Source organism: Cynocephalus volans, chromosome 8 (assembly GCF_027409185.1).
Source record: "Cynocephalus volans isolate mCynVol1 chromosome 8, mCynVol1.pri, whole genome shotgun sequence".
In the NCBI taxonomy this organism is placed as follows: Eukaryota; Metazoa; Chordata; class Mammalia; order Dermoptera; family Cynocephalidae; genus Cynocephalus; species Cynocephalus volans.
In genome coordinates, this window is record NC_084467.1 from 35,874,655 (window position 1) to 35,895,305 (window position 20,651).

The 20,651-nt window shown below is 55.9% G+C and overlaps 3 protein-coding genes across 15 annotated transcripts; all 3 read left to right on the forward strand.

Annotated features, from left to right (window-relative positions):
* The first annotated feature begins 1,602 nt into the window (after positions 1 to 1,602).
* Positions 1,603 to 5,006, forward strand: DPH2 (diphthamide biosynthesis 2). 2 transcript variants are annotated; one of them, XM_063105218.1, is made up of 6 exons: positions 1,603 to 1,924; positions 2,175 to 2,287; positions 2,654 to 2,877; positions 3,079 to 3,762; positions 3,847 to 4,023; positions 4,104 to 5,006. In XM_063105218.1, exons 1-6 carry the CDS (start codon positions 1,778 to 1,780, stop codon positions 4,226 to 4,228), a joined length of 1,470 nt encoding a protein of 489 aa, XP_062961288.1. In that variant the 5' UTR covers positions 1,603 to 1,777; the 3' UTR covers positions 4,229 to 5,006. The 2 variants fall into 2 exon arrangements, with proteins under 2 accessions (XP_062961288.1, XP_062961289.1); XM_063105219.1 differs by lacking the exons at positions 1,603 to 1,924; positions 2,654 to 2,877 and having other exon boundaries at positions 2,209 to 2,287.
* A 1,224-nt stretch (positions 5,007 to 6,230) lies between these two features.
* ATP6V0B (ATPase H+ transporting V0 subunit b) lies at positions 6,231 to 9,609 on the forward strand. 2 transcript variants are annotated; one of them, XM_063105797.1, is made up of 8 exons: positions 6,231 to 6,396; positions 7,128 to 7,176; positions 7,415 to 7,498; positions 7,623 to 7,700; positions 7,900 to 7,969; positions 8,093 to 8,144; positions 8,356 to 8,546; positions 9,294 to 9,609. In XM_063105797.1, the coding sequence occupies exons 1-8, from the start codon at positions 6,330 to 6,332 to the stop codon at positions 9,318 to 9,320; spliced, it is 618 nt and encodes a 205-aa protein (XP_062961867.1). In that variant the 5' UTR covers positions 6,231 to 6,329; the 3' UTR covers positions 9,321 to 9,609. The 2 variants fall into 2 exon arrangements, with proteins under 2 accessions (XP_062961867.1, XP_062961868.1); XM_063105798.1 differs by lacking the exon at positions 7,128 to 7,176 and having other exon boundaries at positions 6,318 to 6,396.
* A 1,158-nt stretch (positions 9,610 to 10,767) lies between these two features.
* On the forward strand, positions 10,768 to 20,220 carry B4GALT2 (beta-1,4-galactosyltransferase 2). Of its 11 annotated transcripts, none has more exons than XM_063104666.1 (10): positions 10,768 to 11,103; positions 11,453 to 11,545; positions 11,942 to 12,123; positions 12,455 to 12,493; positions 12,605 to 12,960; positions 13,168 to 13,403; positions 15,819 to 16,009; positions 16,219 to 16,341; positions 16,458 to 16,562; positions 19,350 to 20,220. In XM_063104666.1, the coding sequence occupies exons 5-10, from the start codon at positions 12,657 to 12,659 to the stop codon at positions 19,498 to 19,500; spliced, it is 1,110 nt and encodes a 369-aa protein (XP_062960736.1). In that variant the 5' UTR covers positions 10,768 to 11,103; positions 11,453 to 11,545; positions 11,942 to 12,123; positions 12,455 to 12,493; positions 12,605 to 12,656; the 3' UTR covers positions 19,501 to 20,220. The 11 variants fall into 11 exon arrangements, with proteins under 11 accessions (XP_062960736.1, XP_062960743.1, XP_062960738.1 ...); XM_063104673.1 differs by having other exon boundaries at positions 10,768 to 10,997; XM_063104668.1 differs by lacking the exon at positions 11,942 to 12,123.
* Positions 20,221 to 20,651: the final 431 nt, after the last annotated feature.

A 20,651-nucleotide genomic window follows, 5' to 3' on the forward strand; every position in this document is an offset into this window, starting at 1 on the left:
AGGGAAGGCTGCATGGAGGAAGTTTCATTTCTGATGGGAAGAGGAGCTTTCCCAGGTACACGACTTGGGGCCTTGGGCTGGAAGTGGGGTGGGGCTGGCTCCAGTGGGAGAAAAGAAATGGATGGGGGCTTTGGGCTCCTGGATGGGTTTCTGGTGTGGGGTTATAGAGCACCCAAACTTGCACATGGTTGAGGAGGGCTATAGAAAGTGGGTCATAGTGTTGTGTGCGATGGGGGGCTAGGGAGAGTAGGCATCGCAGCCCTCAGAGGAGGAGGAAGGCCGAACCTAGTGTTGTCTGTGTATCTATAGCTCCCCACTTCAACTGAACCTCCAGCACAGGCTGGTCAGGACTCGGTCAGGACCAGGGACAGCTCCTGGCCTGCTCTTGCTTTCCTCCCTTAGTGTTGCCTCCCTTTCTGTGTTCTCAGCTGTGGTTTCACCTGGGCTGCCTCTCAGGCACCCCAGCCTTCTCTGTAAGATCTGAAGAGCAGGACTGAGTTCTCTCCACTCCCATCCATGAGCTTTGAGTCTCCTTGGAGGTGATGAAGAAACTGGTTACTCCTACATTCATCCACTCTCTCCCATTCTTTTCCTAACCTTTGTGCAAGTTCCATGTCCTCTACTCTTCTTCATTCAATTTCTTCCCACACCGGCCAGCATCATTCTCCCTCTGTCATCTACTATTCCCCAAAGCCACTCTGTCTCCCTTCCCCTACTCAGTCCCATTCTTACCTTATTCTTGATTTCTCACTTCTTTTGGAGTATGTGGAGATACTTCACATGCTTTTAGTCCTTTTTCCTACTACATGGTATCCAAGTGTCTTCTTCTGCCTTTCCCCATCCCACCCCATGAACAAATGTAGCATATATAAGTAGGAAAATGAGGGGTCTAAAGGTCAGTTCCTGAAATCGGTAGACCTGGGTTTGATGCTGATTGTGCCACTGACTTGCTGTGTCTTATTAGGTAGTCTCTTTGAACCTCAGTTTCCTTGTCTGTAAAATGGGATAATTCTTACTTCAAAGACTGTAAACTGAGAATGTAGTGCCTGATGAACCCCATGCTTGCCTGATTGTCAGATTGACGTGAAGATAATAGCAAATGCTTTCAGTGCATGTGATATGCAAAGGGCTACTTTGTAGTTTTATGTATAAATTATTTTGATCCCCACAACAATCCTATTAGGAAGTACTGTTGTTACAACCCACCATTCTGCCGATAAGAAAACGCGCATAGAGACGTTCCTAAGATACTTAGTATTCAAACCCAGGCAGTTCAGCACTGAGTTTAAAATTATGCAAGGCTTAACGATGACTAGCGGGTAGTCGTATTTCGGGAGTCGGTGTTCCTGAGGGCAGGAGGCAGGCTGAACCGCCAAACGCCCAGCGCCTGGAAAGGATCGCAGGGTAACTACAACGCCCACAAGACTCCGCGCCTGCCTCTGGCGCACTTCCGGTTGGCCCCGCGCTCAGGCAGATCATTGGTTCTCGATGGGTGGTTTTTGGAGTCGAGGACTGGAGCGCGGGAGCGGTGCTGGTTTCGGATTGGTCAAATTGTTCTCAGCCACGCCTCTAAGACCCGGAAATGATCTCTCCGGATAGGCCCTCGTGGAGTTAGGTGTTTGGGTGGGTGGAGGTGGTCCACCGGCTCCGGATAGACTGTGGTTCTCCCTCACCCCACGAAGCGACTCTAACCCCTTGAGGGCAGCTTTTGTGGACGCGGGCGCCGAAGCTGCCCGAGGGAGGTCCCCGCTGCGTCCCGCCACGCAAGCTGTGCCTCATGGAGTCTACGTTCAGCAGCCCCGCGGAAGCGGCGTTGCAGCGGGAGGCGGGCGTCCCGGGACTGCGCACTCCTCTCGCGGACCTCGACCGTGTGTACGAGCTGGAGCGAGTAGTTGGATTTGTCCGCGATCTGGGGTGCCAACGGGTGAGGGCAGGGTGGTTCTCCTCTCTGGTGAAAGGTCTCTCATTGGATCAGATCTTGGGAGAGTTTGTGAGCGGAAGGGTGTGGAGGAATCAGAGTCTGCCCGCAGCGTGTGGACCACCCCTCCATCTCTCTGTGGGGCGGAGTGCTCCTCTGGGACCAGGGGTTTTGAAGGTTGAGCGGGGGCTCCCCGGAAGGTTTCCTCCTTTAGTAGGGGAGAGGCTGTTCCTGCTCCCATGGTTTGTGCTTACAGGTGGCCTTGCAGTTTCCTGACCAGCTTTTGGGCGATGCAGGGGCTGTGGCTGCACGACTGGAGGAGACCGCGGGGTCGAAGATGTTCATTTTGGGGGACACAGCGTATGGCAGGTGTGAGCTTGGGCTTAAGTGGCCTAGGCCTGGGGATCCGGGCTTATTGGGTTTCCGCTTGATAAGTGTCTGCCTCCAATGGCTGTGTTTCTCCTTGAGGATCATGATGATGCTTGGGATTAAGTGGGCTAGGCCTGGGGATCCAGGGCTTATTGGGTTTCTGCTTGAGAAGTGTCTGCCTCCAATGGCTATGTTTCTCCTTTGTGGTGATGGTGATGATGATGACGACTCCCCTCCTGATGCTAGCTTTTTCCAACGACGTCTTCCTTTCATGACATCATTTTCTTCACTGACCACATTTCCCATTGATGACAGCGAGTCTCCTCCAGATGGGAACCCCTCTCACTTATGGTATCTCCCCTGCAGCTGCTGTGTGGATGTGTTGGGCGCTGAGCAAGCTGGAGCTCAGGCACTTGTACATTTTGGCCCCGCCTGCCTAAGCCCCCCAGCCCGCCCACTACCGGTTGCCTTCGTCCTTGGTCAACGTTCTGTGGCCTTGGAACTCTGCGCCAAGGCTTTTGAAGCCCAGAATCCAGACCCCACAGCACCTGTGGTGCTCCTGAGTGAGCCAGCCTGCGCGCATGCTCTGGGTGAGGGGTTATGCCTGTGCATGCAGGAAGTGTGGGCCAACCGCTTTATGCCTCAGTTTCCCATTTTCAGTGTACTCCCATAGAGCTCTTGATATGGGCTTGGGCCCAGCCTTTGTTTTGGGGTCATATTTAGTCTCCTGGGTATGAGGGAGCTCCTAGTTTGCCAGGCCCTAACCTCAACACCACCCCTTTCTCTTACAGAAGCCTTGGCCACTCTCTTGCGCCCACAGTACCAGGACCTGTTAGTCTCCAGCCCAGCTTTTCCCCTTCCAGTGGAGTCCCTTAGTCCAGAGCCTGAGCCCTTGGAGCGTTTTGGGCGCCGCTTCCCTCTGGCCCCAGGGAGGCGCCTGGAAGAGTATGCTGCTTTCTATGTGGGGCGCTCTGAGGCCAGCACTGATCTCGACATTGACCCAGACCTGAGCCGGCTGCTCTTAGGGTGGGCACCAGGGCAGCCCTTCTCCTCCTGCTGCCCAGACACAGGGAAGACTCAGGATGAATGTGCCCGGGCCGGGCGGCTAAGGGCACGAAGACGATATCTGGTAGAGAGGGCCAGAGATGCCCGTGTGGTGGGGCTGCTGGCGGGCACATTGGGTGTGGCCCGACACCAAGAGGCACTGGCACACTTGCGGAACTTGACTCAGGCTGCTGGCAAGCGTAGCTATGTGTTGGCCCTGGGGCGGCCCACCCCCACCAAGCTTGCCAATTTCCCTGAGGTGGATGTCTTTGTGCTGTTGGCCTGTCCTCTGGGTACCCTAGCCCCCCAGTCTTCTGGTAGCTTTTTCCAGCCTGTATTGTCACCATGCGAGCTGGAGGCTGCTTGCAACCCTGCCTGGCCACCTCCAGGCCTGGCTCCCCACCTCACACATTACGCGGACTTGTTGCCTGGTAAGTGGTGGGGCACTGCCTGAGCTGGAAACTTGGGACATGGAGTAGGGGCCGGTGTGGATTTTCTTTCTTCCTCCCTTCCAGGCTCTCCCTTCCATGTGCCCCTGCCACCACCTGAGTCAGAGCTATGGGACATCCCGGATGTGTCACTCATCACTGGGGAGCTTCGACCCCCAGCTGCCTGGAAGTCATCAAATGATCCTGAATGCTCAACCCTGACTCCGCGGCCCCAGCTAGACCTGGCTGAGATCAGCCCTGCAGGTAAGTGTGCAAGCCTTTACCCTCAGCTGAACTCTTTCACCCGATTCAGCCTACTTAGCCTGAGCCCCCTCCCTCTACAGCCTCATTCCTTAGTTCCCGGAGCTGGCAGGGGCTGGAGCCTCGCCTGGGTCAGACACCAGTAACAGAAGCTGTGAGTGGAAGACGAGGGATTGCCATCGCCTATGAGGATGAGGGAAGCAGCTGATACCATATGGGGCCAGAGACACAGATGGACTTATGAATCGCTGCTAGGACCTTTTAGTGCTCCCTGCACTAAACCTCTCATCACCTCGCCAGGATCCATGAAGTAGCCTGGATGGAGAGAGGGCCACCAGCCCCTCACTGAGGATAGAATCCATCTCTGTCCTGTCCTGGCACTGACACAAGGCTCCACACATATTGGCTTGTAAAAGCCTATTGTTTGACTGATAGGGGAAAGGTCATAGGGGCTTCCCTGGTGCCTTCTGGGCTCATCTGTCCTGGGAGTACCCCAGGACCTTTGGCCAATCCAAGTTCCTTCTCAAAGGGCAGGTGCTAGATGTTCTAGACCAGGGTTCCTCAATCTTGGCACTCTTGACATCTTGGGCTGATCCTTTGTGTGGTGGCTGTCCTGTGTATGGTTGGATATTTAGCAGCATTCCTGGCTTCTGCCCACTGGACATCAGAAGCACCTCCTCCCCTCCTGAATGTAACAACCAAAGATGTCTCTAGACATTGGCAAATGTCCTCTGTCTAGAGAGCCACTAATTTAGACCTGCAGTGTCCAATATATTAGCCACTAGACACATGGAGCTATTTAAACTTAAATTAAGATTAAAAGCTCAGTTTCTCAGTCACATTCATCACATTTCAAGTGATCAAAGAGCCACATGAGAGGACAGTGCAGCTATAGGACATTTCCATCATCACAGAAAGTTCTGTTCAACAGTGCTGGTCTACACTGACTCAGGTTTGTTTCTCAGGAAGATCACAGAAACTCAAATAAACCAGATACTTTTACTCTTTCTGTTTCTTTTCATTCATCAAACACTACAGGTCCTGTGGATGGAAATGTGATTTCTATTTAACCAGATTCCTGTCCTAACAGTGTAAGTGGGAAGAGAGATAGTTAAATATGCTATTACCACATAGTGAAACAGTACTATCTGTGAGGAGGGAAACCCCAGGGACAACTGGATCCCACAGGAGGCACCTGACAAGTATCCCAGGAGGCTTCCCAGAGTGGGTGGTACCTGAGATGGATCTTATAGAGGAAAAAAACAATTGTCGGGAGGAAAGGACATTTGGGCTTAAACTCAGGCATAAACCAATATGGTGGGTGCTTCCAGCAAAGTGAAGTTGCTGGACCCTAAAGACTGAGAGGGGTGAAGTGAAAAGACACCTCTTCATTCCCCACATTTGCTGAGAATCTTATATTGACATTGTCCATGTGTTAAAGATACAGGTGAAAAAAGATGTCCCTGCCCTCAGGGAGTGCCCAGTCTAATGGTAGAGGCAGAGATGTAAATTGATCACGGTAAGTGGGACAAGGTGGGTACCAATCATGGAGATACAGCAGTGAGTGTGACAAATCACGGTGCTTACACTTTTCCCAGGACAGATGGGCAAACAAAATAAGATACTTAATATGCTAAATGGTGATAAGTACGTGGGCTGAGGCCTCGTAGGCCATAGCAAGGACGTTGGCTTTCATTCTGAGTGATATGGGAGCCATGGAGGCATTTAAATGGGAATGACCTGATCTTGCCGAAGGTTTATAAGGTTCACCAGGGCATCGTGGGAGCCCAGAGCAGTCACACTACCCTGCCTCTGGGTTAGGGAAGGCTTCCTGGAAGAATGACTCCTGAGGACCAGTAGGTGCTGGCCAGGCAGAGGCGTGCTTCAGGCTGGGGCAACAGCACGAGCAGGGTGAGGAAGACGGCGCGGCGCGTCCCCGGAACTGGGGGCCAGAGAGGAGGCCCAGGGATCGGCAGTGGATGGGGCGGAGCTGGGGGGGCGGCGAGCAGGCTGGGGAATAGAGCGGGGCTGGTGGGGAGCCGCGAGAAGGACCGGCGCCTAGGCAGTAGGATTCCGAGGCGCGCGACTACAAGCTCCACAAGCCTCAGCGCCGCAGTCCCGGCGTTGCCCGGCTCTAGCACAGCGACGCTGCGCAGGGGCCCGCATGGGGTCACATGGTGCTTGCGCGTCACGTGCCCGAGTCAGGTGACGCTGCGGGGCGGGCGGACAGACTGCGGGGCGGACGGTGGACGCAGGGACGCGGTTTTAGCTCCGGCCCCACCGATCCGACCCCCGCTGTCGTCGCAGCCATGACGGGGCTGGCGCTACTGTACTCCGGTGTCTTCGTTGCCTTCTGGACCTGCGTGTTGGTCGTGGGTGAGGTTGGGCCCTGGCGGGCGGCGGCGGCGGCATCGAGGTCGGGCTGGAGCCCAGCGGGGGAGTCGGGTACCGGGAATACCGAGCCCCAGCGCCGGCTCTGCACGCCAGGCTCCCGGGCTTGCCTCATGCCTGCGGGGCCTCAGACCCCGGCAGAGGAGACCCAGATCTCCAGCTGCTTGCAGAAGGGCGCGGGCCCCGTGAAGGCAGCACCAGCCCCTTTCTGTCACTCCCGCCGTCTCCCCCGCCTCACTGCTGCCGCCCATTTCTTGCTCCTGCGCCTGCCCGTTTAGGTCACGAGCCGGCTGCTCCAGTTCCTCTTTTCCTGGTCGTTCTGCCCTCCCCCCCCCCCACAGCTTGTTGGGTAAACAAGCGGCTTGTTGGGGTTGGGCCGGCGGGATCTGGTTGGGGTTGGGCCTGGCTAGAACAATCGCTCCCTCCCTCCCTCCCTCTCTCCACGGCGTTCCTGTGAAGGGTCTTGGTCTGAGAGGTGGTGTCATGGAGGCAGATATGTTACTGAAGGAGTGGCAGAAAATGGAGGCCTGAGCGAAGGAGTCTGGAAACAGCCGTGCTTTCACGTGGGGGCCAGGCTGAGGACTCTCCCTTGACTTAGATGTAGGCAGACCTTTAGGGAGGAGGTGGCCCTTCAGCTGGGCAGCAACTTCTTCTCTAGGTTGGGGAGCTTCTCTCTGGAGAGCAGCCTCTAAGCCCCTTTTTTCTCGCTGCTGCAGGACTCTGCTACACCATTTTTGACCTGGGCTTCCGCTTTGATGTCGGATGGTAAGGCAGGGTAGGGAGAGGATTCCCCTAGGAGCTGCTCGTCTTGCAGCCTTCCCTCTTGTCAGGTCTGAGCCCCTCCCCCACACCACCCCTAGCTGCCTGAGACATGGACCTTTGGGAGATATGAAGTCTGTTGCAGCATCCAGGACTCGTGGGGTTGGAGTGGGGTGGGAGGCTAAGGATTTTGTGCCCCTTCCCCACCAGGGCTGAATTGCTTTCTTCCTTATGTCCACATCAGGTTCCTGACTGAGACTTCCCCCTTCATGTGGTCCAACCTGGGCATTGGCCTAGCTATCTCCCTGTCTGTGGTTGGGGCAGCCTGGTGAGTGCTGGGGTGGTGGGACTAGGGGGAGAGGCTGAGTCATGGCAGGTGGTATCACTGGGTTCTTAGTCATCCTGGGGGCAGTGTCACTTGGGCTCTGCTCATCAGTTTTTCCTTCCACCAGGGGCATCTATATCACTGGCTCCTCCATCATTGGAGGAGGGGTAAAGGCCCCCAGGATCAAGACCAAGAACCTGGTCAGGTAAGTGTAAGAGCCCTTGGTAGGCTGTCAGAACCATCTGTGTTGGGAGATGCCTGTGTGTTTGACCTGACATACTGCTTCTGACCAGCCTCCTGATTGGGTGGGATGTGGTGGGGAAAAGGTTTCTGGGGAAGAAGGTTGGTTTCTTTCTCATTTCTTTTTCCTCTGCATCTCCTAACCCCTATTCTACCACTACCAGCATCATCTTCTGTGAGGCTGTGGCCATCTATGGCATCATCATGGCAATTGTCATTAGCAACATGGCTGAGGTATGGAAGACCAGGGTGTAGGTGGGCATCCATTCCAGTATGTTCAACACGTTGCTTAGAGATTTGGGGGTTGGGGGGGTGGTATAAGGGGTGGTTTCTGATTTACTTTTCTACCTTCCTCAGCCTTTTACTGCTACTGACCCTCATGCCATCGGCCATCGAAACTACCATGCAGGTAGGTAGGTGGGTGTGTGAAGGCAAAAACCTGGGGCTTCACACCTGCTTCCCCCTCAGTTTGAACACCTCGTTTTGATATTCTGTCACCTACTTGGGCCTGCTTTGTAGAGTTGGGATGGGGTTTGGCCCCATTAGCCCATGTTGGGCCTTTGTCTTCATCTCCGCGTGTACCTGGCTTGTCCTCAGTGCACCCCTCTCTCTCCTCCCAGGCTACTCCATGTTTGGGGCTGGCCTCACAGTGGGTCTGTCTAACCTCTTCTGTGGAGTCTGCGTGGGCATCGTGGGCAGTGGGGCCGCCCTGGCTGATGCTCAGAACCCCAGCCTTTTTGTCAAGATTCTCATTGTGGAGATCTTTGGCAGCGCCATCGGCCTCTTTGGGGTCATCGTCGCAATCCTTCAGGTGCTGAATCCCCCGGAGGAGCCTCTCTGTCCTTTTTCTCCAGCCCAGCCTTACCCACATTCTGGATGGGCCAAAAAACTCCCCTTTCTCTACCTGTAACCGTAGGACTCCCAGACACCTTCCACCACCTCATTCCCATCTTCTGGTTTTCACCTTTTGAGGCATTCAGTGTATTTTTGTCTCTGATGGTATCTTTTGGTATCACTGACAACACTCCTGTTTTTTTCTCTGTTGCTTTGTATCTGTATAGTTCTTACTTAGTCCGTCTTTCTGTTCTATCATTTTATTTGCCATCCTCTTTCTGTCTGCTGTCTCTGTGTATTTATTTGTGGTCTAGACTAGGTTGGGATCTTGCCTGTGTCTGTATAAGCCTGTCTTGGTGTGTTTGTGTATCTGTGATGTATGTGCCTGTTTGTAGGACAGCATGTCTGAATTGTGTCTTGTCTGTCTGACATGTGAGTTTATGACTAAGGATCAGTCCAAGGGCCTGATTGTGACTGTGGGTGCTTGACTGGGTTGACTCTTGGGGACTGGCTCTGTCCATATGCCACTTCTCTTCCATCCGTCTGTCCCACAGCCTCACTTATGCTTGTATGACTGTCCCTTTTCATGTTTGTCACAGTGTGTCCATCCTGGTCTAGTCATCCATGTGTTGTGGTCCATCCATCCAACCATGGATCTGATCTTCTGTCTTTCAGTGGCTTTTTTCCTTTATACCTGCCTATTTCTCCTGTTCTTCTTTTGCAGACCTCCAGAGTGAAGATGGGTGACTAGATGATCTGTGTGGGTGGGGCCGTGCCCTACTGTTATTTATTGCTGGTTTTCCTGGGACAGCTGGAGCTGTGCCCCTTAGCCTTTCAGGGGGCTTGGTGTTCAGGGCTCTCCCTGCACTCACCTCTCGCTGCCTGTCGACTTGGAGACACTGCAGTCCAGGCTGAATCCTCAGCGTGGGGAGTGGGCTGCTGATGGCGACTCTATGCAGCTGTGCACCTGTGTCCCTCACCTCCACCCCCAACCCATCTTCCCAGTATTTGTGAAATAAACGTGGTATCTGTCCGGGTCAGTGCAGCTTCCATTGCTCACTTGCGCCACCTTTCACAGAGGAAGGGCAAACAGGCTTATGTGCCTCAACCTCATGCCAACCTCTTGCCAACTTTATGACTCTGTACACACCTTCTCTGCTCTGGATGGAGCTGACTCCTGGGTAGGGAGGTTTGGGTACTGGGCCGAGGACTCCGTAGCCCCTGAACATGTTTGTTGAAGGGAATGAGGGAGTCTGGGGATGTGGATCCTTTGGTGAGTTTGAGTTTGTGCCTGGGGTCCTCTAGCCCCATGTCTTCAGGACCCTGACCACTCTTGAAGGTCCTGAATTATCTGACCACATCTACTTACCTGGCTCCACCCTCAGGCATCATCCGTACCCCTGTGGGGCTTGGAGCCCACTCATCTGCCCCTGCCTCCCCCCCTTTTTTTTTAAAGATGACCGGTAAGGGGATCTTAACCCTTGACTTGGTGTTGTCAGCACCGTTCTCTCCCAAGTGAGCTAACTGGCCATCCCCATATAGGGATCCAAACCCGTGGCCTTGGTGTTATCAGCACCACACTCTCCCAAGTGAGCCACCTTGCCCCTGCCTCTCCTGATAGTCCTGTCCCCTTGACCAGCCCCTCCCAGCAACCTCTACTCTGGTCTCTTGTTCCGAGGGTCCTGTCCAGCTTCTCCCTCTCCTGTCCAGTCTCTAAATTTCTCTTATCCAACCTCCTGTTACCCTAGAAGCCCCAGCCACCTCCATCCATACCTTTAATGGTCTTGCCCAACTGGTAGTCCTCGAACCCGGCCTTTAATGATGCTTCCATTACAGACTTGACAAATCCCTAGCCCTGCTGTCTGCGCTGGCCCAACCTCCAGGCCCCCTTCCTTGGTTGAGGTCGTGCTCCTACCCAATCCCCGCTCCCCGCTGATGGGCTTGACCACGCCATACCCTCTCTCCGGTCCGACCTCTAAGCCAATCCCTTGAATGAGCCTGGCCAGTGTCCTGCGCCCCTGCCCCATGGCTCGGCCGCCGGCAAGGGCGGGCACCGGAGCTGCGCGCGGCAGGCGCGGGAGCGCAGGAGGCGGGGGCCGCGGGGGCGCGCGCGCGAGCGCGCCGGCCGGGCCTGCCCCTCCGAGGCGCCGTAGCGCGGGAGGGAGGCGGCGGCGCTGTGGTCCGTCGGTCCGCGGGTCCGTGGGTCTGCCCGGCCGCCCGGCCCCGCCCTGCCTCCCGGGGCAGCTCGGCTGCATGGCCCGCGGCGGCGGCGGCGGCGGCGGGAGGCGGCCCGGGGGCCGCGGGGGCCGCTGACCGGGCGGAGGGAGGCGGCGGGGCCGGGCCATGGGGGACGGAGCCGTTTGCAGCTGCCGGAGCCGAGAACCCTGCCCGAGCCGAAGCGGCGTCCCCTGCTGAGCCCGAGCGCCGGGTGAGAGGAGGGCGCGCGTGGCCACCCAGCCGGGGCCCCGAGATTCCAGACCCGACCCCGCGAGGGGCACCCTGGGCGCGGCTCCGAGATCCCAGCCCAGGACCCGGTGAGAGGGGCGCCGGCGGCCAGACCCCGGCTTGGCCTCACCCCGCCGCACCCCACCCCCATCCCTCGGCTCTCTGCTGGGCTCCTCCGCCCGCCCCCAGCCAGCCTCCCTCATTGTCCCCGCTCGCCCCGGCCTCGTGGCGCGGGAGGCGCTCCATTCACGTCTCCCCTTTGCTTCGGCCCCCGCCCCACATCCACTCCCCCTATCCACGCCCCCCCCCCCCCCGCTCCACACCCACCCGGTCTCTGCTGCCTCCCCTGTCCTGGGTGCCACATGTTCAGCCTCCCAGCCCTGCCCAAAAGCACCCTCAGCCTGGCCGACGGCCTGACCCAGAACCCCTGCCCCAAAGGGAGGGGTCGGATGTTTGCACGTGGGTCTAGGTGTCAGCTGCCTGGGAGCCTGGATGTATGGCTGTGTAAGGCCAGGAGCAGTGGCTTTGTTGGTGAGTGTGTGACTCTCTGTGTTACTGTCACCCGGGTGTGTCTGTGACTCTGTATGTAGTTCTCTGTCTGAGTATGGGTGACTGTTGCTGGGACCAAGTGTGTCCATGTCAATCTGTGTCTGTGAGACTCACTCCGATTCCTGAGCACTGCCAGAAGTAGCTGATGCTCTGTTGGTACCACAGCTGGAGCATCGCCCAGGCAAGACCCCTTCCTGCCAGTCAGAGTGCTGTGCCAGTCTCCAGGGCCCGTGCGTCCCTGTTCTGGGAATCAGAGCCAGCTGAGCTGCACAGCCCCAGAGTGTTTGTCCCAGTTGGGGGAGGGAGGGAGTGCTGGCCTTGAAGCCTTAGGTGAAGGTTGTCCCCTGCCTCACCTTGCATTTTGACTTCTTGCTCCAGTGGGAAGGGGTCCCCTAAACATCCTGTCCATATTTGGGCCCCCTTGATGCTGAGGGGTCCCAGCCTGCTCCCAGTTGGCCTGGTCTGCTTGCTGCTGGGACCTGAATGGCCAAACCACTTTCCACCACGGTTCCTGGAAGGACTAAATGAAGTCATGCGTGTAATGTGCTCCTGCCCAGCAGGTACTCATAAGTGGTCTCCCTTTCTCCTACCCGAAGCCATGAGTTGTGGGTTGAGGATGCTGCCCTGGGGGGTGTCTGTCTCTGGGGCACAGGTGCACATGTGGATCTGTAGATAAATTTCATGCTTAGATGCAAACCAGTGTGATCATGCATCCATGTTCCTGGGAAGACATGGATGTGTATGTGTAGAGTTGTGTAGTAAGGGTGTGCACCTGTGTGTGTGTGTCAGTGAGGACAAGGAGTGTAAGTGTATGTGGGTTAGTACTGGGGTGTGACTGAGGATGTGTGAGTACTGAGTTGCCAGAGATTGTGTCTGGGTGTCTATTTGCAGGTAGAATGTGGGTCCATGAGTGTCAAAGGGTGTGAGCAGGTAAGTGTGAAGATGCAGGTCCATGAGTGAGCAACTGGGCAGGAGGTGGGTGGGGAGCCTTGCCCATCGTGCCCTGACCTGCTGGGTCTGTTTCTCTCCTACCCTGCGCAGGCCAGCAGCCGGATGCCCGGGCCCACTGGGCGGGCCAGCGGCCGCCTGCGGGATGAGCAGACTGCTGGGGGGGACGCTGGAGCGCGTCTGCAAGGCTGTGCTCCTTCTCTGCCTGCTGCACTTTCTCGTGGCTGTCATCCTCTACTTTGACGTCTACGCCCAGCATCTGGCCTTCTTCAGCCGCTTCAGTGCCCGTGGCCCTGCCCGTGCCCTCCACCCAGCTGCCAGCAGCAGCACCAACTGCTCTCGGCCCAACGCCACTGCCCCCAGCTCTGGGCTGCCTGAGGTCCCCAGTGCCCAGCCTGGCCCCACGGCTCCTGTCCTGCCACCGTGTCCTGACTTGCCACCTGGTCTTGGTGAGCTTGGAGGGTAGAGCCTGCCTGTAGAAGTGGGAAGAGGGTCTTACCAGTTTGACTGGGGGAATGGAGTCTTGACGTCCGGGGACCTAGGTCTGTCGTAAGAGGTCTATTCTTGGAGTCCCTTTGCCGACCCCAGGCTGAGGGAGGGAGCTGTTGTGCCTGAATTCTGGTGGAGGCTGATCCCTGACACCGTCCTGCCTGCAGTTGGCCGGCTGCTGATCGAGTTCACCTCACCCATGCCACTGGAGCGGGTGCAGAGGGAGAACCCAGGCGTGCTCCTGGGCGGCCGCTATACACCACCTGACTGCACCCCAGCTCAGACGGTGGCAGTCATCATCCCCTTTCGACACCGGGAGCACCATCTGCGCTACTGGCTCCACTACTTGCACCCCATCTTGAGGCGGCAGCGGCTGCGCTATGGCGTCTACGTTATCAACCAGGTGCTCCATCTGTGGTCCTGGTGTGGCCACCAGGGAACCGCATGCACCTGTGGGTGTGCCTGCTCATAGGCTCATGTGCTGTGTGGTTGGCCCAGCCCGTGGTGGTGGAGGCCTAGGGTGTGCTGACTAGGAGGAGGTGTTGAGGGCCCTGAGGAGAGGGAGACTGTGGCCTTGCAAGAGGGATGAAGCCTGTGGAACCTTCAGGGGCAGGTGCCAGCCACCGCTGAGGCCAGGGGACTCAGCATCTAAGCCTGCTGTGGGCGTGGCTAGGACTGGCTTGTAGGTGCCAGAAAAGATTTGACATGGCGCTCCCTTCCCGCAGAGGACTCCCGGACTTGGACATGGATCTCTGTATCTCCAATAGGAGAGTGTGTGACGAGTCAGAGCGGAGGCCGTGGGAGAGCAGAGGGGCCTGGTCCAGCCATGAGGTTGGGGAACGACTGCTGAGATGGGTCTTGATGGCTGAACAGACAACAGGCAGCAGAGGGACTGGAGGATCCAGGGCCCAGCGAGAGAACTGGTCTCGTGTGTTCAGGAACTCACGGGGGGTCCAACATGTAGGCTGGGTAGCTAAGGTGAGGCTGGGGAGTTGATGGAGGCCAAATCAAGAAGGGTCTTGATGGTCATGTGAAGCAGCTAAATTCTAGCCTGCAGGTGGTGGGGCACCGTTGTAGGGTTTTCAGGAGGCAGTAGTGCATGTGTTTGCTTTTTAGAAAGATGGTTCTGATTGCATGTGGAGAATGGATGGAAAGTGGGAGACTCGAAGCAGGTGAACAGTTAGGAAGAGATTATGATACCCAGGAAGGAGATGGTGACTGTGCTGAGTAGGACAGTAGTGGGCACGAAAGGGGAGATGTTACGCAAGGAGTGGAGAGTGAGAAAAATGAGATGTGAAGACAACTTGAGGGTTTCTGTCTTGGCCATTTGCTGTGTGGAGGGCCACACCTGTGAGTGAGATGGGGGACATAGAACTGGGCCAGGTCTGGGCGACAGTGTGGCTCTGAATCCTTTCTTGCCTGTGACAAGTTCAAGTGCTTGTGGGATGTATAGGAGGAGTGTTTACCAGGCAGTTAGACAAATGAGTCTGGACTGAGGAGGGAGGTCTACGGTGGAGAAGGTTCTAGGAGCACCAATATGTAGATGGTCCCTAAAACCAACAACGTCTGACATGCCCGGAGAGCATGGGCCATGGGAGGAGAAAGCCAGCACTTCAGGGAAGGCAGAGAAAGAGAGGCCACTACAGAGGCTGAGAAGACTGGCCAGAGGGTCGAGGAGACCCAGGAGAGTGCGGTGTCCTGGAAGCCCTGCAGTCAGAGCCAGGGAGGAAAGGCAGCAGCTGCGTGAGCGCTGTGGGGGCGTGAGGAGGCATGTGGCCCGAGAACGTCCAGTGGATTTAGCAACAAGGTGGGCCTGGCAGGAGCCATTTCAGGGGCATGGTGGGGGCGGAAGCAGATTGCAGTGGGTTGAAGAAGGAATCGGATTTGACAAAATGGAAATAACCAATTGGAGACAACTCTTTTCAAAAAATCTCTGCCGAGAAGGCAAGGCAAAAGGTAGGGTGGTGGCTGGAGGCAGGTTTGGTTTTTTCTAGATGGGCATGTCTGTGAGCTGTGTGGGAGAAACCTAGGGCTCCTGGCTCATGAGAAAGGTCAGAAGGGAGTGCTGATCAACAAGGAGAAAGCGGACAGTCCCTCCAGTCCCGCTGGTCTCAGAGGCTCCCCAGGGAGTTAGATGCAGATCCAAATGAGCCAGAGGAGGCAGGTGCCTGAGACTCGGTGGTTTCGTCCCCATGGCTTCTGCATCCCAGACACTGGTCATTTGGAGCATTCATTGTTTATCTCACTTTGTGACTGTATGCTCAGCAGGGATAGTGACCAAGGCTGCTCATCTCTAGAATCCCCTCTGACACAAAGACAATGCCTGGCACAAAGGAGAGGGCCACAGGGCATGTCTGAATGAGTGAATGAGATGAGAGCTCTAAACAGCGGTTTAAGCAGACATTGGCATGAATGAAGCCTATAGAAGGGAATGAATAATTGTACTGGGATGGGGAGGTTTGGTCAGGGGAGCCTTTCCAGACATGCATTTGACAAGCCAAGGAGAGCATTCCAAGGAGGGGATACTGCTAACCCTATGGCCTGGAGGCAAGAAAGGAGTATGGCATGTGCTGGCGTGTGCTGGGCCTTAGGATCTGACGGCAGTGGCCAGAGAGGAGACTGGAGCCAAACCATGAAAGGCTATTATTGAAGGCCAGATCCGGGATCAGACAGTGGACTTGATCCTGAGAGTCTGGGGGAGCCATGCAGGGAGGGAAGGGCAGGGTAGGCTCCCAGGGACTGCTCTGGAAAGTGGTGAAGTGGCAGATGCTTGCTGGTCACAGGCCATGAGCTAACCTGTCCCCGCCCCACACCCCAGCATGGTGAGGAAACTTTCAACCGGGCCAAGTTGCTCAACGTGGGCTTCCTAGAGGCACTGAAGGAGGACGCTGCCTATGACTGCTTCATCTTCAGCGACGTGGACCTGGTCCCCATGGATGACCGCAACCTGTACCGCTGCGGTGACCAGCCCCGCCACTTTGCCATTGCCATGGACAAATTTGGCTTCCGGTGAGGGCTTTCTTCTTAGCTAAACCCAGACCTCCCCGTCCCCACCACATCCAGGCCCTCATTTGCAGCCCAAGTACCCCGCTTGCTCCTGGCCCCTGGCCCCAACCCCTCTGCTAGGCTCAATGCACATTCTATCCCCATCCCATCTCTGGTCCTTCATCTTGGCTCCCCTTGGGACCCTTACTGACACCTGCTCTCCCATATCATAGGCTGCCCTATGCTGGCTACTTCGGAGGTGTGTCAGGCCTGAGTAAGGCCCAGTTTCTGAGAATCAACGGCTTCCCCAACGAGTACTGGGGCTGGGGTGGTGAGGACGATGACATCTTCAATCGGTGAGTAGGGATAGGGTGGGGAGTAGACTTGGGTGGTTGCAACGGGGAGGTGCAGACTGGGCCGAGCTCCTTGCCCTGCCTGGTGCCTGCTCCACTCTGACTGTCCCCACCCTCAGGATCTCCCTGACTGGGATGAAGATCTCACGCCCAGACATCCGAATAGGCCGCTACCGCATGATCAAGCACGACCGGGACAAGCATAACGAGCCCAACCCTCAGAGGTGACCCCCCAGCACCCTTGACCCCAAAGTGCCCCTAATCCTTTTACTCCCTAGAGGTGGCCTCCAAACATCCTTGACCCCTGGGTGGTGACTGCCAGTGCCACTGATTCCTAGAGGTGATCCCAAGGTACCTGATTACTGACTCCTAGAGGTGACTCCCAGCATCCTTGATCCCTGTCCTGCAAATCCCCAAGCTCAGCCCCAGACCTAGATATCTCACACCCCTGGCCTGATTCCAAGAGGTGGCCAGAGTTTAAAGTCAAGACTCAAATTGTCATTGAGTAGATTGCATTCCCATCAGTACCCTCACAGACCTCACTCTTGTACCTTGCATGACCCCTGCTTATACTGGCTCTGCCAGAGCAGATAGGACGAGAGATAGCAGGCGCTGGGCATAGCTCCTAAAGATCCCATAAAGGTGGCCAGAGTAGTGTGGGGCAAGGAGTAGAAAGATAGTGTCAGACCACTGAGATTGGAGGTGGCGGCTCCATCTCTTTGGAGGTGGCCACATTTGGCATGTGGGCTGGCTGGAAGAAGGGCCTACAGGGCGTGTAAAATGTAGACAAGGATTTCCCGGGCTTCCTGATGCTGCTCTGTGATTGTCTGGTACCAAACTTTCTGGGGACGGGGGACCCAGAGCAGTCATACCCAATCCCTGCTCTCTCATAAAGTTCCTTCTAGACATGGAGACAGGCAGGGAAACAGGTAGTTACAGCACCAGGTGATCAGGATAAGGTGCTGTGCTGGCAGAAGTGGGTGTGATGGTGAGAGGCTTCCTGGAGGAGGTGATGGTAAACTGGAGTTTGAGAAGAGTTATTTTCTAAAAAAAAAAAAAGAGGAGTCAAAAAAACTTATAAATACAAAAAAATAAAAAAGAAAGAAAGAAAGAAAAAATGAAGAGTTTCTGATCAAAGAAGGTAAAAAAAAAGAAAAAAAAAGTTATTCATTCAACAAATATTTGTTTCACACTTACCTAGGGCACAGTGCTGTGTTCACCAGGTTAATGGAGGAGGCCAGTTTGGATAAGGCAAATTGTAGTTATAAGAGTCTGGAATGTGAACATGCATGGTATGTACTGAGAGTCTTAAACCATTTGCTTTTAAGATCTCTGAAGGCTGGCAGTAACAGTAGCGGGGTCAGTGCCGGGTATTAGGGGTCTTGAATACCAGGTAGGGAGTTTAACTTTTGTTCCAGAGGACTGGGGGAGTCATGGAAGGGCTTTAAGCGGGGAGGGGCAGGGTCAGATTTGTGTTTAGAAGGCTCACTCTTTGAGCTTGAGGAAGGTGAAGGGCTGGCCTAGCTGCTGAGCAGGCCAGGAGAGGAAGCAGACCAGGAATGCAGGGGTCAGGGGAGCCTAAGTGGGCATGCTGGGGCATGGGCCTATGGGGCTGCTGTGCCCCCAGCTGGAATAGTAGGGTTTTTCTACTCTGAACACAGGGTATAAAGGGTTGATGTTTGGCAGAGTCCAGGAAGCTGATGAAAAAGCAGTTCAGATAAAAACCATGGTCAGTAGGGAAGGGGATGACAGAACGGAGAAGAGGGGCTCCAGGGCGTCAGAGCAAGAGTGGTCAGTGCCGGGATGGTTCGGGACAGGGATCTGAGTGGAGCTCCGAAGGACTGGGAGGATCAAAACAGTTGGGAAGAGGGTGGGGGTGGAGCTCTACAAGTACATGTCAGGAGCCTTGGTCCTGTTTCAGGAGTTGCTTGTCTGGGTGCCATCATCAATTAGCGATGTCTGCCTTGAGTGTGGAAATGGCAAAATAGCAAGAAATTTCTGACGTAAGGAACTCTATGGATGGTGGTTCTCTTTATCTATCTAGTTGCTTTTGCCTCAAATCAAGGAGTTTTTCCTGGATTCTTTCCCTCACCCTGCATGTCCAAACTATCAGCAAGTCATGTTAGTGCTATCCCCAACATATGAGCCCATCCACTTTTCCCTTTTACTACCTGCACCCTAGGCCCACCTCTGTGATCTTGCCTGGGCCACTGTGGTGGCCTTTAATGGTTTCCCTGCTTCTCCTTTGCCCTCCACCCCCCAAAAACTGGGTTAGAAATCCCTGTGTCCTCTCACTCGCAGGAGGAAATATGAACTTCCTTTGACATATGAGCCCTGCCCAGGTATGCTCTAACCTCCAAGCTAATCTTTTTGTTTTTCTTCATGGCCCATTAAGGTCTAGCCACTCATATGTGCAAAATCTCATTCCCAGTTTAGGGTCACATGTGCTCTGACCTCTCTGCCTGGAATGCTCTTCCTCCTGCCCTCAGCTTGATGGCATGTACGTCTTCCAGGGCAGCCATCTTGTCTCCCTCAGTGCTCTGATGTTGTCCCTGTCTGTTGTCGGTCTCCCCTAGTGAAGCAGACTTGTGTGAGAGGAAGGACGTTGCCTATCCTGTTCGTGGCTGTATCCCTGGTGCTTAGAGCACAGTGTGTCACATGGGAGTGCTCAATAAATAGATGGGGGAGGAGGGACAGAGAAGATGGCACAGGTTTGGGTAGTGAAGGTGATGCACCCGACACAGGACACATTGCATTTGAGGTGCCTGTGGGACACCTCATGTCTGGATCTAAGGCTTAGAAGGAAGGTCTGAACTGAGATTTGTGAGCGTGTCACAATTGTTTTCTGACTGAAGGGGGTGCAATCTCTGTCTTGAAGGCAGATACAAGAGCAAAAGGGCTCCTGCCAAGTCACCCTGGAAGGAGCCAGGATGGCTTGAGCAGTGGCCCCAGAGATCCCATATTGGGTTTGGTGGTTAGCCCTGATCTGGACCCATTTCCATCCTATCTAGGTTTACCAAGATCCAAAACACGAAGCTGACCATGAAGCGGGATGGCATCGGTTCAGTGCGGTACCAGGTCTTGGAGGTGTCTCGGCAACCTCTCTTCACCAACATCACAGTGGACATTGGGCGGCCCCCATCATGGCCCCCTAGGGGCTGACACTAATGGACACAGGCTCTCAGTGCCGAGGATTGCCTGCCAGAAGACTGACCTACAGTCTGGCTGGCGGCTTCTCTGTGGAGGACCCCCAGGACTGAGATGTGGGCTCTGCTGTCAGGGTCTTCAGTAGGCCCCCAGCTATACATGGAAGTTTCATCCCCCCACTTTGGGGGGATGCCAGCCTGGGCAGGCCCCACAAGTGTGGCCCTCTCTGGGGTCAACCCTCCTTCCTGCCCCACTCTCCCCAGCCCAGCCACCCTCACTGTCAGGGTCGGGCCAGCCCCTGCACTGCCTCGCGGAGTGGCCTGGGCTAGGTCACTCCACCTCTCTGTGCCTCAGTTTCCCCCCTTGAGTCCCCTAGGGCCTGGAAGGGTGGGAGATATGACTAGGGGCAGTGTCTCTTCCAGGGGGAGTTCTCAGACCCGAGGATCCCCCATGCTCCCAGGGGAGGGGAAACCTTTTTCATTCAACATTGTAGGGGGCAAGCTTTGGTGCACCCCCTGCTGAGGAGCAGCCCCCAGGAGGGGACCAGAGGGGATGCTGTGTCGCTGCCTGGGATCTTGGGGTTGGCCTTTGCATGAGGGGGCAGGTGGAGCTTGGATCAGTCTGTCTGGTTCCCGCCTCCCTGTCTCAGAGAGGAGGCAGTAGCCCCAGGGCGGGCTCGTGTTTGTACATTGCACAGAAACTTGTGTGGGTGCTTTAGTAAAAAACGTGAATGGAGCATCCCCCTTGTCTGTTTGGGGATGGGGATCTGGGTCCCCGAATCTAGTTACTCTGAGTGTGTTGCGGTGGGAGGACACCTGGCCCAACTGGCTGGCCTGGCCTGGCCTGGACTGTCGTGGTTCTCCAAGCGCTACCACTCACTAGACTCCGCTGGCCTAGGATGAAAAGTTTACCCTGCAACTGCCTCCGGGCCAGTCGAGGCAACGAAGTAATAGACACAGTGGGCCCAGATTTCTGTCCTTCCACCCGCCCCGTGGCCGGAAGGTGCGCAGGGATGAGCCCACGGTGGCTGGGGTCCGGGCTCTGGATGGCACCCACACCCAAGCACCGCCGGCCCCCGCGGGCAGTCGGAGCTCGCAGACAGCCGGCTGGCCCCCTTGGGGGCGGGTCCTGGAGCCACGCAGCGGTCTCCCGGGTGACGGCTGCGC